A 16,796-nucleotide genomic window follows, 5' to 3' on the forward strand; every position below is an offset into this window, starting at 1 on the left:
AAAAGTGAATCTCATCGAACGTGATTCAACCCGTCATCGTCGGAGCTGTACAGTATTTTTGCTTTATTTCATGGTTTAAACCAGAAAGAGTGGCTAAAATGCATGAACATGACAAAATCAGTCTGTAAAACTACTTGAAAAAGCAAATGTGATGATTCCTCTTGACTTAATTTACAAGTTAGCTGTACTGTAAGTACATGTTTACAGTGATATACAGTTTGTTATGCATGGTGACATTAACGTGACACTGCAGGAAAAGCACTGTGCAGACAGAGGGAGGTTATTTTCAACATCCACGTGACCGTTCATCTTACAGAGATTTGATTGTCGAGTTGCATTGTGACTGCACATGATAGCTACTGTGGTGAGTTCCAAGATACAAAAATAGTCTTTTGAGCAAAACTCAGCAGGTACAGCACGAGTGCAACATCGTCTTAAGAGCAACAGTGGTTATGATTTTACCAGAAAGCGTCTTAAACAATAAAGCTGTGGGAGTGATTAGCTTGATTCAGGTGGTTTTAGTACAGAAGCACAAATCAAGCTAAATCACAGTGAAATCACTGGGAGGACGCAGGTGTAGTCGACTTCCACTGTTCTTACAGTGACCAGACTAAAAATGATCTATATTCTACGCTGCTTTGACTGAATGGTTGTTTTATCCAAATTAAGTGTGACTATAGTGAAGCACAAATACGCACTCCAAATACAAAACGGCCAAATATGAAAGCACAAAACTTCAGAGAGCACCAGCTGGTCAATTAGAAATATGTATTAATTCCTTTTGAAAGATTAAATGTGGTGTCTAAGTTGAATATTTGTTCTACTGGTAATGGTACAGTTGAATACATCATCAGTATGTGCATGTTTTATTGGACGGTAGTCTTTAGGTTTCATATCTACATTTAGTGCAGTTAATACTAATTCTATACATGCTACAGTTTGTTCACGTCAACCTCACATTTATAATTGCAGGTGTTTCCATAGTTGCATGTGTTTTGTATTTGGAGTGTGCTCTATTTAAGATTTTAAGTTTAGTAACTGCAGCTTTTATAATTTAACCACTGGCATGAAATCCAACTTGGTATGTCTGTATGTGTATTACATACAATAGTTTGACGTCCTACAACAGAGACTTACTCACTTTCTAGGAGTTGGATCAGATCGAAAGCTCATGTTCCACATCGTGTCTGTACTGTAAAATTGTCACTACAGCCAGGAGCAAGTTAGCTTAGCATAAACCCGGCCTGATTCTGTTTTTTTTTTTTTTTTTAAATAACCAAACGATTCAGATGTCGTTTGTTTTTTTGGCTTAAATGAGCTGCATCATGTTAACTAGCTGCTGGTGGTAGCTTTGTATTTCTGGTAACATTTGAAGGGAACTGATTTTAAACACATATTTATCCACATTTGGGACATTTGAACGTAAGATAAAGTCAAACTGAGTTCTCCTGTACTCACACAATATAAATACTATATTTGATGTTAGCAGCTCCAGCTTCATTATCTCTGGTAATAACATCCTCTGTTGAAGCTGTCTCCTGTCTTGATTTCTGCAGCCACTGAAACTGCCTCAGCACATTAAGTCATTCATTACGTGGTGTAAAAATAGCTTCTCGGCCCTGTGGGAGTCGTGGCAGCAACATTACATGAATATTTAAGCAAGTACTGGTCATATTATGACAATTTGTTTATTGTCTGGCTATTTTACATTGTGGTCGCAAGGCAGTGAATCCTGCAAGTGTGGTTTGTGTTTTAACAGTAGATTTGAAGGTATTCGGAAATAGTGCACAGTGTGTCAAAGTTTAAGATTCATGGATCATAGAGCAGAGAATCCAGAGCTACTGGGGTTCACCTCCACTTCCGCCGCTTCCAGAGCTGGGCGGCCGAGCAGGAGCATCCTGCTGCGGGGCTTGGTGAGGCAAACGAGAGCTGTGCATGATGTGGGCGTCCAGCATCTCCAGCAACAGGTCGTACAAAGGCACAATGTTCTTCATTTTCATGCAGTGGAGGTGGTCCATGCCTTTGTTACTGCACGTTTGAAAAGAAAAGTTAACTACAATTGTCATCAGAAAATCCCATAGACTGAGTGTAGCTGCGATGATGGACGTGCTTTTTACCTGAGATGGCGGATGTGTGAGAGCAGCATGAGCAGGTGGGCGAGCCGGGTGTACTGCTGGCGGAAGGTGAGGCCAGTTTTGGCGATGGCCCACACCAGAGCATCCGTTACAGCGTCCAGAAGATGCAGCAACTTAGAGCGACTCTGCAGCTCCTCGCTGCCGTCGGTGGAGCCCAGGCACATGTCTGGTAACACAGAGGTCGCTTACACTACAGTGTTTTTATCTCACTACTTAAAATTTCTTTGAACTTGTCTAAATAAGTATTTAAATAAAGAATATGAGAAGTGAATAAAGCCACAGCTACTAAACTGTCTTGTTCTGAATATCAACACTGACATGACACCAAAACACAACCACCACATCACTAGTAACTCTGTAGTTTTCACACACGACTGACTCGGTGTAAGCAGCCGTTCCTAATGTTCAACAGCTATTTTTAATATTAAAAACTACTGGCGGCCATCGTAGTTCTTCTAGTTTTCACTCTATCAGCATCACCGTACTGAACCAATGACGTAGACACTCAAAATATACAGTGTTCACATGTGAGGTTTCAGCTGGAAAGTGATTTAGCTGGTCCCCTTGCCAACCGTGTTCAGACACATACACACACACAGAGACAGGATTACATGCTGAGACACCAATCAAACACTTGCCCGTGGTTTCACGTACTGGAGCACCACACACACACACACACACACACACACACCTACCCGACATGACTCAGGGGACAGAGTTGTGAGGACTCTACTGTACCTGCGCCTACACACAGACACACTCACTGGAGTTGAGGAGGATCATGGCCTTGAGGCAGACGTACTCCTCCCTCTGAAGCTTCAGCTCTCTCACTCTGGACGTGGCAGCGATCAGCATATCAAAGATCTCCACGAAGCCCTGGACGCAGCTGCCCTCATCTCTACCGAACCAAGACACAAACACCAGCAGCTATTTTAGAAAGGAAATGAATAAATGGATGCTGACCTAGATTGCAGTGCTGAAAGTAACTAGATACATTTACATTTTTAAAAGTACTGTTTACTGTACTTTATTTTGAAAATACTTGATTTTCTATTTTATGCAACTCCACCACAACACAGAGGAAACTATTGCACTTAGTACACAAAATAAGATGCACTGTAAAAAGTTAAACCAAGTTTTAACTTTTAAGTTGTTCCAAGGAATTATCCTGGAAATATTTTATATATTTCCAGGATAATAACAGGGGCTGTAGAAGTTGTATTTGTACTTGTACTGTCTTTAAGTTGGTGTCCAGCAGGTTAGCAGAACAAGTAAAAATATGACATGAGTCTAAAGCAAACAATAAAATATTCATTTGGGTTTAAAGGAACCAACCTACATAGTTATTTCTAGGAAACTGGAACTTTAGAAATGACTGATCCACAAAGTAAAGGTTTACTGTACTTTTAATGTTAATTATCTGAACACTGGAACATGAGTCATGCACTGCACCATGCACTGCATTAGCTCAAAGACGCTTTTAAGATAAGAGCCTTTTGTGTTGTGTTTTGAACAATGAACATGTTTTAAGGACACTTTGTTCCAGGTTTTGAAGCAGCACTGTATCTCTGTGTAAAACGGACAATATTTGTACTGCATAGTATTGTATTTGTACAAAGTGAATAAAAGAACTTGTAAAACTGTAAAGTAAGCACATTATTGTATAATGTCTGATCTTTCAGAATGTTATATAAACATATTAGATACTCAATTAGGGTAAAAAATTATGTATTATAAAATAATGTATTTCTTAGCATGGGGCAAATAAGACTGTGGGAACCTGACTGGATGATGGTCTGGGATTTTGATTTTGACACAACTCTCTGATGTATAATTTAAATCCCTATAGGACTGAAACCTATAGCATAACATGACAGTGGCCGGCTGTGTTATGAGGAGGTGTGAGGATGTGCATATGTAGTGATCAGCAGCAGCTGAGTGGAAACACATACAAATAACAGAGGATCCTGTGGATGAGCTTATTTTTGCTGCAGATCCTCTCTAGGAAGAGTATTTTTCTTTTTTTTTTTTTTGCATCAGTCTCATTTTTAAGTAAGAGAACGAGACAGACTGCCAGGATCACACCAATTCTGTGGTTGAAAAAAGTGTAACCTGGTTCCTAAATCTCAGGACACAGTGCTCTTTAGATGCACAGACAGATGGTATAAGGGGCCAGATAGCGCAGTAGTAAGATCACTGCCCTACATGCAGGACACCAGAGTTCAAATCCCAGCAAGTGCTACAGCAAGGGGGAGCTGGGACGAGATATTAGCATCCCCACATTCTGAGAGCAACATGTTTATATATATATATATATATATATATATATATATATATATATATATATATATATATATATATATATATATATATATATATATATATATATATATATATGTGTGTGTATTATTATTGGGACGCAAAAGGAAGGAAGTGGCTGAATAGTGTAGTGTCCCAGCTGTGGTACCATATGAGCCCCATATGAGGTATAATAAACCTGAATTTGAATTACCTGCTGAGGCTGAGGTCAGGGGAGAAGATGAGTTTCCCTGGATGGTTCACTGACCTCCACATCAGTCCGATCATCAGCACCTCCAGCCAGCAGCACTCCAACAGGTGCACCTGGTCCAAGAGACTGAGCTCAACAAACCCTGGAGAAAAGGACGTGATGTAAATATCTCACAGCTGCACAGCTTGTAATTCTGAGCCTGAACACACACACACACACACACACACACACACACACACACACACCTGGAAGCTTCTTGGCCCAGCTGATCATGTGAACCAGTTCCTTGTCAGCCAGGTTGGTGAGTGACATCATGACGTTTGCTTCTGTCAGGGGCTTCCTCATGTCCTTCATGAGGTAGATCTCTGGTGGCTCTGCTTCCATTATTTGCTTGATCAGCTGCTCTGGGCTCATTGCAGGAGGGTGGGGCTCCTTTAATAAACCATCTGCTTGTCCAGCAGCTAAAGGCTTTGTTCCATTAGTTTTGGTCTGTGTGGACAGACAGGTCAGCCGCCTCGTCCGAGGGTTCCTGTAGTTTCCACGCTCCTTCCGCATACCTGAGACAAAGGAAGCTGCTTTCACATGTTTTTAGTGTCTTTGTTTGGAATAAAGTTTAATTATCATTTAGCACATGGAAAAAAAACATAATGCCAGACTACTTTAACATAAATAATATTAAATGTATTCATTATATTAGCTCTTCCTCGAGGCCGGGTAACCTGCTAGGTCTCAGTCATGGCACAGAAACAATGGTTCAAAGTAGTAGAAGTAGTGAACTGATATCGATGTAGCTGTGTAGAACGTACGCTGCTCAAAAAAATAAAGGGAACACTTAAAGAACACATCCCAGATCTCGATGAATGAAATCTTCCAGTTGAAAATGTTGATCCATTACATAGTGCAATGTGTTCAGAACAAATAACATAAAAAAGATCAATGGAAATGACATGATGCCCCAGAGGTGCTCAATTGGATTCAGGTCTCGTGAACGGGCAGTCGTGGTTCTCTGACAAATGGCAGTGCTCCTCCTGTTCCTCCTTGCACAAAAGAGCAGATAGCGGTCCTGCTGCTGGGTTGTTGTCCTCCTAGACCTCCAAGTCTTCTGATGTACTGGCCTGTGTCTTGTCTCCTCCATACCTCCATTCCGCACAACAGCGAGTGAAATTGATTCACAATCAGTGTTGCTTTCTAACTGGACAGGTTAGAACTTGGACTTACACTGGAATAATTATGTGTTCCCTTTAATAATTTGAACAGGGTACAACATTTCACTGACTGAAGAACCTGAGCAACATTCGTGTGTCAATTAGAAATGTTGAATGTTGTCTTGTTACAGTTTCTTGTAAAAATAGAAAATAAAATAGAAATAAAACAGAAAGGCAAAACTAAGACAATAAAACAACAAAGGAAACTAACCACACTTGTTCATGCCCACTTCATAGCACTTTCGGAGGCGACATGCCTGGCAGCTCTTGCGGCGGTTCTTGTCTATAGTGCACTGATTGGTGGCTGGACAGATGTAGTCATTGTGTCCTGGAAAAAAAAGAAAGAGAAAATGAAGGAAAAAACACCAAGACAGAAATATGACTGCATGATGCAATTAAAAACAGAGGGAGCTATTGTGATAACATATGAGACTACGTGAAAAATACCGTGAATATTCTGCATTTCTATTGCAGGAATCACTTGACTTAGTTTAAAAGAGCCGACAGTCACAGTATCAGCTCTGTCAGTGTTTCACCATCTTAATGAACAAAATATTCTTAGTTTGGATAAATTTTAACCTCACAATGAAACATTGAACGGTCACCAAATTACAGCGCGTCCTCAAAATGAGTTCAATAACCTCTAACAATCACAACAAAAATGGCTTCACTCAATTGTTCCTACTGTGTCTGTCCTGGTTCACCATACTGCTGCTTCTGGAACAGGCTCACTAACCTTTATTGATGATATCGTTGCTGGTAGCAATATAATAAATTCAGAGATGTACAAGAAATGCATAACAAGTAGCAAGTTTGATGCACTTACTAGAAAAAAAGAGATTTTTTTTTTACTTTAAAACTATGAGTTATAATACTTTTGCTTACTTTTTGAAGATTTGGCTGAGGTGATACAAAAGGATCAATGTGGTCTAATATATATAATTCATTTTGTTGTGTGTTCATCTTTGGATCTTAAAACCCAATGTCTTCAATTTGCAGCAAGCAAACAAAATGCCCTTGTTGTTCCAATACTTTTGCAGGGGGCGGGGTGTTTTTGTCTCTCACCTTGTATGCTCCTCTTGAAGAAGGCCTTACACCCTTCACAGGACCACACTCCGTAGTGGTAACCTGAGGCGTAGTCATGACACACAGCACAGAAGTGGAGATCCGCCTTTGCTCCAGACGACACCACACGCTCCTCACTCTCCTGGGAACGCCGTCTCACACTCTTACTAACAGATAAGCAGGGTCTTAATTTCTTACCAAGAAACCATGTGGAATAGTGTACAATGTGTTCCATTTTAATGAATCATTACCACATAGTGTGGTCAGTGCACATTATTTTGACTCACTGCAGCCTTTGTTAAGTAGAACAGAGAGAGAGGGAGAAAAAAATCTGGAGGGACCAGAATAATTCAATCATAACTCCATCCCATTCCTTACTGCTGTGAAATAAAAGTTTCGACCAGCCAAAATACTAATTCTTGATTACACCAAGTCAAAAATACTCATAAGTTAGAAATTTGGCTTTTTAAAATGATATTGTGAAAGCTGACTACCGATGAAGCAACCAATTGATTAATAAGTTGCAGCTGATGTTGGCAAATATGAAGATTTTTAGTTATATATCTAATTTAACCTTTATTCAACGAGACAGATCCCACTGAAGTTAGCTTCCTCTTTTCAAAGTGAGCCCCGACCAATGTGCAAGACCGCAACTTCACAATGCAAAGAGGACACACTAATATATCTAGGGTTTGGATGGTCTAAGAACAGAGAGGCTGCAAAAAGGCAAAACAACATTAACCACAGAGACGAGGAATCATTAACCGTGCACATTACAATGATGCTGAATTTAGACTGAGATACTAAATGATTTAATTAAGTTATGATAGTGTAAATCGATTTCCACACATTCTCATTCCATGACTTTATAAATGAACATGTACCAGAGGCTCATACAGCATATACGGATAGAAGGCCAGTTCACTCTAGAGTCCAAAATAAAATGACAGATGTTTAGAGGTCTCCATAATCAAGAACCGGTGAGATAGCAGCTTTTTCATTGCGTCCAAAACTTGTTTTTGAAGTTTGGACAAACAAAAGACTGTCATCAAACCACACACCAAGATATTAGAGGAAGGAACAACTTCAATTTTCAAATTTCTTCTCCAGATTTGTTGCAATAACGACATCTGATGGTTTCTATCCAACAATAATAAACAATATTAAATGCAGACTGAAGTCTATAAAGGGTATCCGTCAGTAGGACTGCACAGCTATGTAAAACTGAGAATAAAAGAGGGCCAAGCACAGAACCTTGGGGCACACCATATATCACTTTTCTCACATTTATATCACTGTAAATGTAATAATTAGCTATTAGCTTAGTATTATTGGCAGCAACAATTGAACCAAATAAAATAAGAAATACAAACAGATCAACACATACTGCCCTGCAGCCCTGACCCAAAGGCTGTAAACAATCAAGCAAATCAAACATACAAAAATATACTGGCAACCAAGCAGAATATCATACAGCAGAGTAAAGTATCCTACCTGGTTGTTAAGACACTGTCACGTGGTGTCAACTCCATCCATGGACTCTGGAATGACTGACTGTGCTGGGGTCGGGCCTGTGAGCAGTGCAGCGGTATGGGAGGCCCCACATGACCGTGGCTTGGCCAGAATAGCGAGGGGCTTAGTGACTGATGGACAGAGGGACAGTCTGAAAAACTGGGAGCTGTGTAACTGAAGATACTTGGACTGTAGAAAGGTATCGTAGTGAACTCATGGCTGAGGTCGGTGTAAGGAGAAGGGATGCAGATTGGCTGGCTGGTTTCAAGGGACAGACTAGGAGAGCAGGAGCTGAGGATTGGGGGTAGGACATGACTACCACCTCGACTGGAGTCCACCTCCTGGAGCTGCAGGAGGGGTTGATTCTTCTCTGGAGAGGTGGCAGCCATCGCAACTACAGACAGTTTCAGTGTGACTTGATTTACTACATTATTAACCAAGTCTAAGAAAAGTGAGATACAGTCATTTTTTCCCCTGGTGTCGAGTTCACGAATACTGTCATTATCTACCAGTACTGGTGTTTTTCACTGAAAGAATTTGAATAAAACAACAAAGACCAGCAGATCGAGCCAAACAGGCCACAGTAGTTTCAGGTTACTCATGAGTTCACGTGGTGAAGTCTTAGACCGATGTTGTGATGTTGCGATGTTGCATAACCAAACCTACAGATGTAAGCAGAAAGGTAATCTTGAAAAGATGGTGAAAAACCAGATACGAGTCTGTGTGGATGATCAGTCCAGCCATGAGCATGACATCATGAGATGGCAACACTTGGACCCAGTCAGAGATGTGCAGCTTCCATCTAGAACACAAAGGAAAAAGTGCAAGCTGAGGTACAGAAATACCAGCTGGAAACTGCAATGATACGTTCTCTAAGTGAGCCCATATTCAATTTGTTCTCTAGCTAGAAGTAGCAAGTTATAACTATGAACAATTAAAACACGTAACAACAAACATACATGTTAAAAATAACTGGCTTCACTGGGAAACTCTACAGTAACATCGAAAGAATTCACACAATACTTTGAGCATTAAAGCTGCTAAAAATGAAAATCCAGCAATTTCACTCGTAGAGTAGTGCAGTATATGAAAAACTGTGATTTATATACTGTTAGATGTAAAGCATAAACTGTACTGTAGATAAAGACAGTTGGTAAAACAATAAATGCAAAACACACACCCCAGTACAGTGTAGCGTCAGGACTCTAGTTTAACCTTTCAACACCTGATAGAGAAGGTTTAGCAGAATTAATCAGTCTAAGCAGGACATGACAACTGGTTCACATCATCTCTCGAATTCTTGCACACGTCTTAAACCCTCTACTTATTCAGAATGAAAAGTGTAACCAATCCTGCCAAATAGCAGAGGTTGGTTTGGCCAAAACCCGATAATCTGTAGAAGTGCTTGTGGAGCTGTATGCTTCAATGAGTGCTGCTGAAATCTGGCAATAATTAAACTGTCAAAGCTGAAACTATTAGTGGTCATAAAGTAGTTTTGATATTATGAAGAACACTGAAGTGAATTCTCTTTACTATATCAAGTTTAAATATGACTGGAAAAAAATAATCACTCTTACATGTGTGAAAACATCTGGAAAATTGAGCTATTTAATCACGCTGCACGTTATTCTGGCGACAAAAGGTTAGGTGAAGTATAGAATCTGGTAACATCTCTGTGTTAACATTTCCCTGAGACTCTCAGAAAAAACAGTCTGTAACAGTCGTTAGGGTTTCATTTGTGTACCTTAAATAAAAGATGATCACTGTGGACGCTTCGCAAACAAGTGAGAATCAAGCATTTCTAGCCACAGTCTTTGTTTCTCCGAAGAGTTATAGACACATTTTGGGCTGGTAGCACCGATTTGGTCAGTTCAGACCCAACAGGTTCCGGTTTTCACTCATCAGCACCATTCTCAGCTGCAGATAGCAGTTTAATACTGGTGCTTGAAAGCTTGAAAGTCTGATTCTTCTCTTCCTGATCTGTTAGGCATTTTCCATAAGACACATATCTGGACTGCAGACAGGTCAGTCACTGCGTGTATATAAAGTCCTGCTGTTGTAGCAGCTGTAGAATGAGGCCGGACACTGTCCTGCTGAAATATCCACAGAACACGTTTCTTCTGTCTTTGGTCCGTCTGACACAAACTCAGTCCCAGAGAACTTGGCTGCGTTTCTGCAAAGAGTTGATGTATGGCTTCCTCGTTTCATAACAGAGTTTCATGTTGCATTTCTAGATGCAGCAGTGAACCAAGTTAAATGACGACAGCTTCAGACGGTACTCTGAGTCACCACAACCTATTTTTACTTGCGAAGACTGAGCCTTTGGTTGTGAGGCTAACTCTTGTCATTAATGGGATTTATTAAATTCTTACCTGACAACTAGACTGATGAATGCCAGGAAATCAAAGAGCTTGGGCAACTCAACAAGGTTGAAGTATAATTACACTGTTTGCCAGCTCAGCTGTTTCACAATATATCAATGCAGAATGATTAGTGATAAAAATAACACACTGGGTGATGAAAACTTCAGTGAGAGCATATTGCAATCATTGATATGCAAACACAACACAATGTAATTAGACCATGTTACAATTATCTATATCATCTACAAGTGATGTGTCCACTTCAACTACTTTAGTAGCCGGTGACTCCCAGTGACCTTGTGTCTGTAGCCAATGAACTGACTTCTAAAGTAAAGGAGTCACTTTAAGAGAATACAAATGAGACTGTTTTCCTACTATAATTACCATTTTGGGCTAAAAGCAGATGTGGAAAAGGTTTTGTTCTCTTTTGAAGCTTTGACCTTGCCTTGAAACCTCCTTGTGTCCCACTTTCAAGCAGCTGGCAGCTAACTGTGGGAGAAAACCTCCCAGCTCATTCACAATGCTGCTCATCCTGCCACCACTAAAACAGACAACACATATATGTCAAAGTTATTTCAAGTTTCTGCTCAGGGGCACTACATTTGGGAGATGTTACTCAAAGGTCTTGCCATCGCTCCTACGACGGCAAATGCACAGATTCAACCATTATTTTCAATAGGTGGCTGAGCTCTGCAGCCATAACACTGAACACTATGCTAGAGAAGTTCAACTACTAACCCAAAACAGGCTGAACTTTAATAATACATTAGGTTACTGACAGGAGGCATGACAGTATGACAACCTTAATTGTTACGATACTCGAGACCTGAAAAAGTTTTTTTTTTAATTACATAACAAGAAAGTGGATAAATTAATTAAATCATATAAAAACAAAAGCAATTATATGCACACTGTGTAGGAGCACAGATATTTTAGGGTAACAGCTGCACAGATGTCATATTTGAATAAATCTCAACCTTGGAATCATTTTAAAAACTGCACATGGAATTTATAAAAACTTATGTTGACAAATACATTTGACCAAATTTGCAGCTATAACTTTTTGACATGCCTGGACAGCAACACAAACACACAGAGCGGGCACTCCCCCAAACTTATGCACAGAATCTAAGTAGGAACGGTTCCCGGCCAGTCGCCAGAAGCGCATGCCGTTTTCACAAAAGCTCAAGGTCATGTCGTTTTCCCATCCTCAAATCTCACTGCCTCCCTAAAACCAGGAGGAAACGGATACGAGGCCTGTAAAAAGAAGTTGTACCTTGCTATACATAGTGTGGGAGGACGAGTGAGGATGTGAGTCCTGCTAGTGCCAAAGAACGGGAGAAAAACCACGGGATGATACAGAAGACTGTTCTGCTTTGGATTAACTACAATGTGTTTTTTAAAGGCAAATTAAACTCAAAAATGTAAATTAGGAGCTGCTTCAACCTCAGCTATACACTGACTCACCACTTTATTAACATAGCATCCTTCCTTTGTTACGCTTAAGTTGTTTATGAACTGTGAACGAAGTTGATTCAACTCACTTAAGAGGTCACGATGTTACTGGACTATGTTAAATAGTACTTAGGCGTTTCTTTATCTATTGTAATCCAATAACCACCAGTAGCCACAGATTAAACAGTATCAGTCTCCAACACTGTGACAGTAACTACCACAGGAGCAACATGACTGACACCAGAGTTGAACATTACCATCCTGTAAGCAACGTTTGACAAAAGATGAACCACAATCATGGTTCCGTCCATTACAAGCATCTAAGGGAGCAGTAACTGTTTGTGTATAGTAGTGCAGTAGTAATGAACAAATTCATGAGTAAATTCTGCTCTAAGAACTCAGATCATCACTCGACGCAGCACAAATGAAAAACGTGAAAGTGTAAGAAGCATGTTTAACAGCGCTATTAGAACAATTTCCCCCTCGTTTCCAAATCTTTGGTGCCTCACAGTTTACTAATAAACCTTTAAACAACTGACAAACATCAAAATGACCGAACTGCTCGTAGCAATGTCACAAAAAACGGACAGTTATCAGAATAATCAAATGCAATGCAAAGGTAAATGAGTTGTTTGGATAAATTCTTCGGCAAACAACTGAATCAATAACTGTGCAGGAAAACGCTGCACAGTCCAAACAAGGAGAAGGAACTCTTCCTGTGTCACAGCAGCTGGCTGATAGCAGCCGCCTGTTTACACTGTGAAGTGCTTTTGAAGTAGATTCATGTTCACATTGGATTTGTTTAGATTTAAAAGCTTGAGACCCAGAGACAGTAGAGATATGGAACCCCTCAGACCTGAGGGTTTACAGTGTGGCTGCAGACTTTGGTGTATGTTAATAAAATAAAGAACTACTGTGCAGATGTTTAAAGATCTGACCGTATGAGTCTAACATCAATTCTCAGGCTGCACATTTCTTATTTTAATGCATCATCAAACTCTCCCGTGTTGCTACAAAGGCTTTAAATCAAACTTCAAACTTGCTCCAGAGGCTCGTACAGTAATAAAACGCCTTCTTGCTGCAGCTTCTTCTATTACCTGTTAACCAGTTAAACACAATCTGTCATTTGCGTCCCCTGTCTCCCTGACATACGCAGTTTCAGGCCTTCCACTTGTTGCTTGGAGCTCAAATATTTGACCTGCAGCAGTAATGATCAGTGGGACCTGAGCCTGATGCCCCCTCTCCTCTCTGCAGCGGTGCACGTCGTCCGATTAGATACTAACACATAGAAGTTGGATTAGTGATCATGGAAATAATCTCACCTCTCCTGTCAGGGGCGCCAGCTGCAGAGAAAGTTGTTAGTGGGCCGATGTGAAGCGGCGCCGCGGCGTCGTGCGTAACTGTGAAGTGTGCGCAGAGCGATGAGCTGCAGGAAGGCCGAGCGCCGAGGAAGTTCCCAAACTGTCGGACTGTGCTCATATAAGACGCGGCTGCTGGTCTCAGCCCAAAGGTAAACGACCAGCTGCGAGCAGGAAAAGGCTGTCAAGAGAAAAGGAGCAAGACGCACGAAGTCCGCGCAGTCCTTCAAAATAAAAGCATCAGCATGATGAAAACTGTGCCAATGAAACAGTGAACCCAAAAATGTAAATTATGATCAAGTTTTATATTATGTTGGTTTATAAATCAAACAACATCATGACTTTATTCTTACTCTGATATACAAGTCTCACAGAAAGTTGATTTAGAACATTCTGCAAACTGGATGAAAAAATCTTCCTCCTACTAAATGATTAAAATTATTTTTAACTCTTAAAGTGATGCTCCCTTTTATTCGTATTTGTAACTTTTCCAATAAATTTCATACTGTGAGTAAAGAAGTAGTATTTTGTATTTGTCTGGTTGGATTTAAAGGTTTTGTCCGGGCTCTCCAAACCTTTTATAACATACTGTAGACTGCTGCAGTTTTCAAGGAAGCTAAAAAGTTGATTTGAAATGATCATCAGTGGCTAATTCCTGCAGATCATAGCATCATACAGTATTACAACTTTGAATATATATCCAGCTGTCACTTTTTTAAAGCAATATACAAATATAAAAGTGCAGAAACGTAGTGTGCACTTCCTGTTGCTGGACAGGACACAAACATGGCAGACAGCCAGTTGCATTGTAACCTGGAAAACAAGTTAAAAATCATTAATGTGTAGTGAGCAAACATTCTTTCATCCACTGTTTGATGAGTCTCTGAGGGATCCTGATTGATCGAAATGTGTTATAACAACCTTCATGGTTTTACAAACATTGCCCATCATTTATCTTTTACAGAAACTCATTCTTAAATCTCATTAACTGCACCCTTATATTCTGCTTTGTACCCGGTGTGCGAGCTTTTATTATGAAGGAAATCCTCTGTTTCCTTGGTTAACTGTACATGAACTTGATAAGGGAAGAACCCAAAGTCTCCACAGTAAACCACACCTTTTCTGTTGGTGTCTAATTTCTGTCAACTCAGTCTATTTCCAACTCAAATTGCTCATTAGAAAAAACTATGCAATTCTGATTTATTAATATTAAATCAAATATCTGTATCTTACAGTAACTTCACCATCATGTAAAACACAAAAGTCTTTACTGTTACACAGTGAACACTGAAAATATTTAACTTTTAGTTTAAGCAGAAAAGTCTTTTATAATGTTTGTATAATTCTGTAAAAGTTAAATTTTTAATAAAGCGCCTGCTAATTGCTCCAAGTCTTGCTATGAATTACTAATATAATTTTTTTTTCCTATGAAACAATGACGAGAGAATATTCTTGTTTGATATGTCGTCCTTTACACTTAGTAAAAAGTGTAAAGTACTGTGTAAGTAGTGCAAGTAGTATTTTGTTTACTGGACATTTAACGTAGCTCACCTAAGGAATGCCGGAGAATATCGCCCTGTTACATCACATCGTTGGTAAAGTACAGAAACTGGTGCCTCCTCTGACTGTACAAGAGGCTGATTCTTTCTTTTGGGCAGCTACAAACAGAAACAAAACAAAAACATAAGTCATGGTTTAGTAGCAATATAGTGCTATAAGTATTGTATGTCTGATAGTTAAGCATCTGTTTATTATCATTAGTGTACCAGTAAATAGCTCATTATGACTTTCAGCTCTTTCCACAGCTCTTGTGTTGGAGGTCCTGTGACCTGCGGGTTTTCCGTCACTGGCTGTTTCACTCTAGAATTCCTCGCCAGTCTGGAAATTTCATTACACCGTGCACAGCTTTAATGTAAGCAGCATTCTTTGTTTAGTCACAGCAGAAATCAAGCTGCTTGAAGATGATTTTATAGTTTCTACCTTTAATACGTTTGTAACTCGCTCTAGTCAATGTTTAGTGGTGGTGCACAGTGATAACAAACAGCAATTTATTTAAGTAGGCTGAGTGAGTGATGTGCTTTGACACTAATTATAGGAAACAGTTATTATATTATTATTATTTTTCAATTGTTATTGCTTTGTAGGGTTAATGGGAAACTCTGTTCAGGACAGTTTTACCTGATCTTTTTTTTAATTCAGATTAATTCAAGATTAAAACTTATTAATTAATCCCAGAGGGAAATTGTTTTGCCTTGTTACAGTTGCTCTCAACTCAGACAGAAAGAAAAGGAACCACCATAAGAAAGGATCCACAGCAACACAAAGACATAACGTCAATACAGAGAACTCAGTATGTATACAGAATATGTAAAGTGGATGAAAATAGGTCAATAATTATAGTCCAGGGAGGAATGACAACAGATATATGACATGAAATTGTCATATATCTAATGGGTGTAAAGATTGATTGATGGCCACAGGTAGAAAGGATCTCCTGTGGTGTTCTGAGGAGCACTTAATATTGATCAGTCTCCAGCTGAAAGTGCTCCTCTGTCTAAATATCCGTTTGAATCATAAAGCAAAAGCAAAGTCCAATTTTTTGATGTTTATATTGTGAAAGGGTACCAACTAATTTGTCTGTCAAACATATTTAATTCTACTAATCTGTTTCTCCACACACCTTGTGAAAAAGTATCACTCTGCAAAGTGAATCATTGCACGTCTCTTCGTCGCTTTTATTGCTTAGACCTGGCAAGCTACCACGCTGACAGACACTGCAGGCTAATCAGTTCTGATGATCAGATGCAATATCCTTTAAATAAAGGAAATAATGTCAGAAAATCAAGAATGCTCTCTACTGCAATTAAACACGTAATGTAGAATATAATGCACCATTAAGTGGCTCTATGACGTGGTATAGTTTCTTCAGAATCAATTCCCCCTCTACACCTGCTCTCTCCAGAGTCACACGGACAGAGTATGTGTGTGTCTGAAAGAGCATTTTCACCCTTGCAATTTTCTTTGAAGAAAAAACATAATCTTTTTCCAGTCATGGCCCACCGTCACACCTGCCGAGATAATCATTCAGAATTACGATGCGCTCATTTCTCACCTCTCAAAATCCAATTTCAGTGATTACATTCTGCGCCTGTGCTGTCTATCAGTGCTTCAGAAGCTCATTTGACATTACCAGG

General features: G+C 39.7%; 1 protein-coding gene across 2 annotated transcripts; it reads right to left on the reverse strand.

The window, feature by feature from the left end:
• Positions 1-38: 38 nt before the first annotated feature.
• Positions 39-13,765, reverse strand: esr2a (estrogen receptor 2a). Of its 2 annotated transcripts, XM_026341371.1 has the most exons (10): positions 13,567-13,765; positions 8,409-9,228; positions 7,799-7,840; positions 6,915-7,081; positions 6,061-6,177; positions 4,890-5,201; positions 4,648-4,786; positions 2,900-3,033; positions 2,118-2,301; positions 39-2,028 (listed from the first exon to the last, which is right to left on the reverse strand). In XM_026341371.1, exons 2-10 carry the CDS (start codon positions 8,813-8,815, stop codon positions 1,839-1,841), a joined length of 1,692 nt encoding a protein of 563 aa, XP_026197156.1. In that variant the 5' UTR covers positions 8,816-9,228; positions 13,567-13,765; the 3' UTR covers positions 39-1,838. The 2 variants fall into 2 exon arrangements, with proteins under 2 accessions (XP_026197156.1, XP_026197158.1); XM_026341373.1 differs by lacking the exon at positions 7,799-7,840.
• Between the last annotated feature and the right edge of the window lie 3,031 nt (positions 13,766-16,796).

This window comes from Anabas testudineus, chromosome 24, assembly GCF_900324465.2.
Source record: "Anabas testudineus chromosome 24, fAnaTes1.2, whole genome shotgun sequence".
NCBI classification, from domain to species: domain Eukaryota; kingdom Metazoa; phylum Chordata; class Actinopteri; order Anabantiformes; family Anabantidae; genus Anabas; species Anabas testudineus.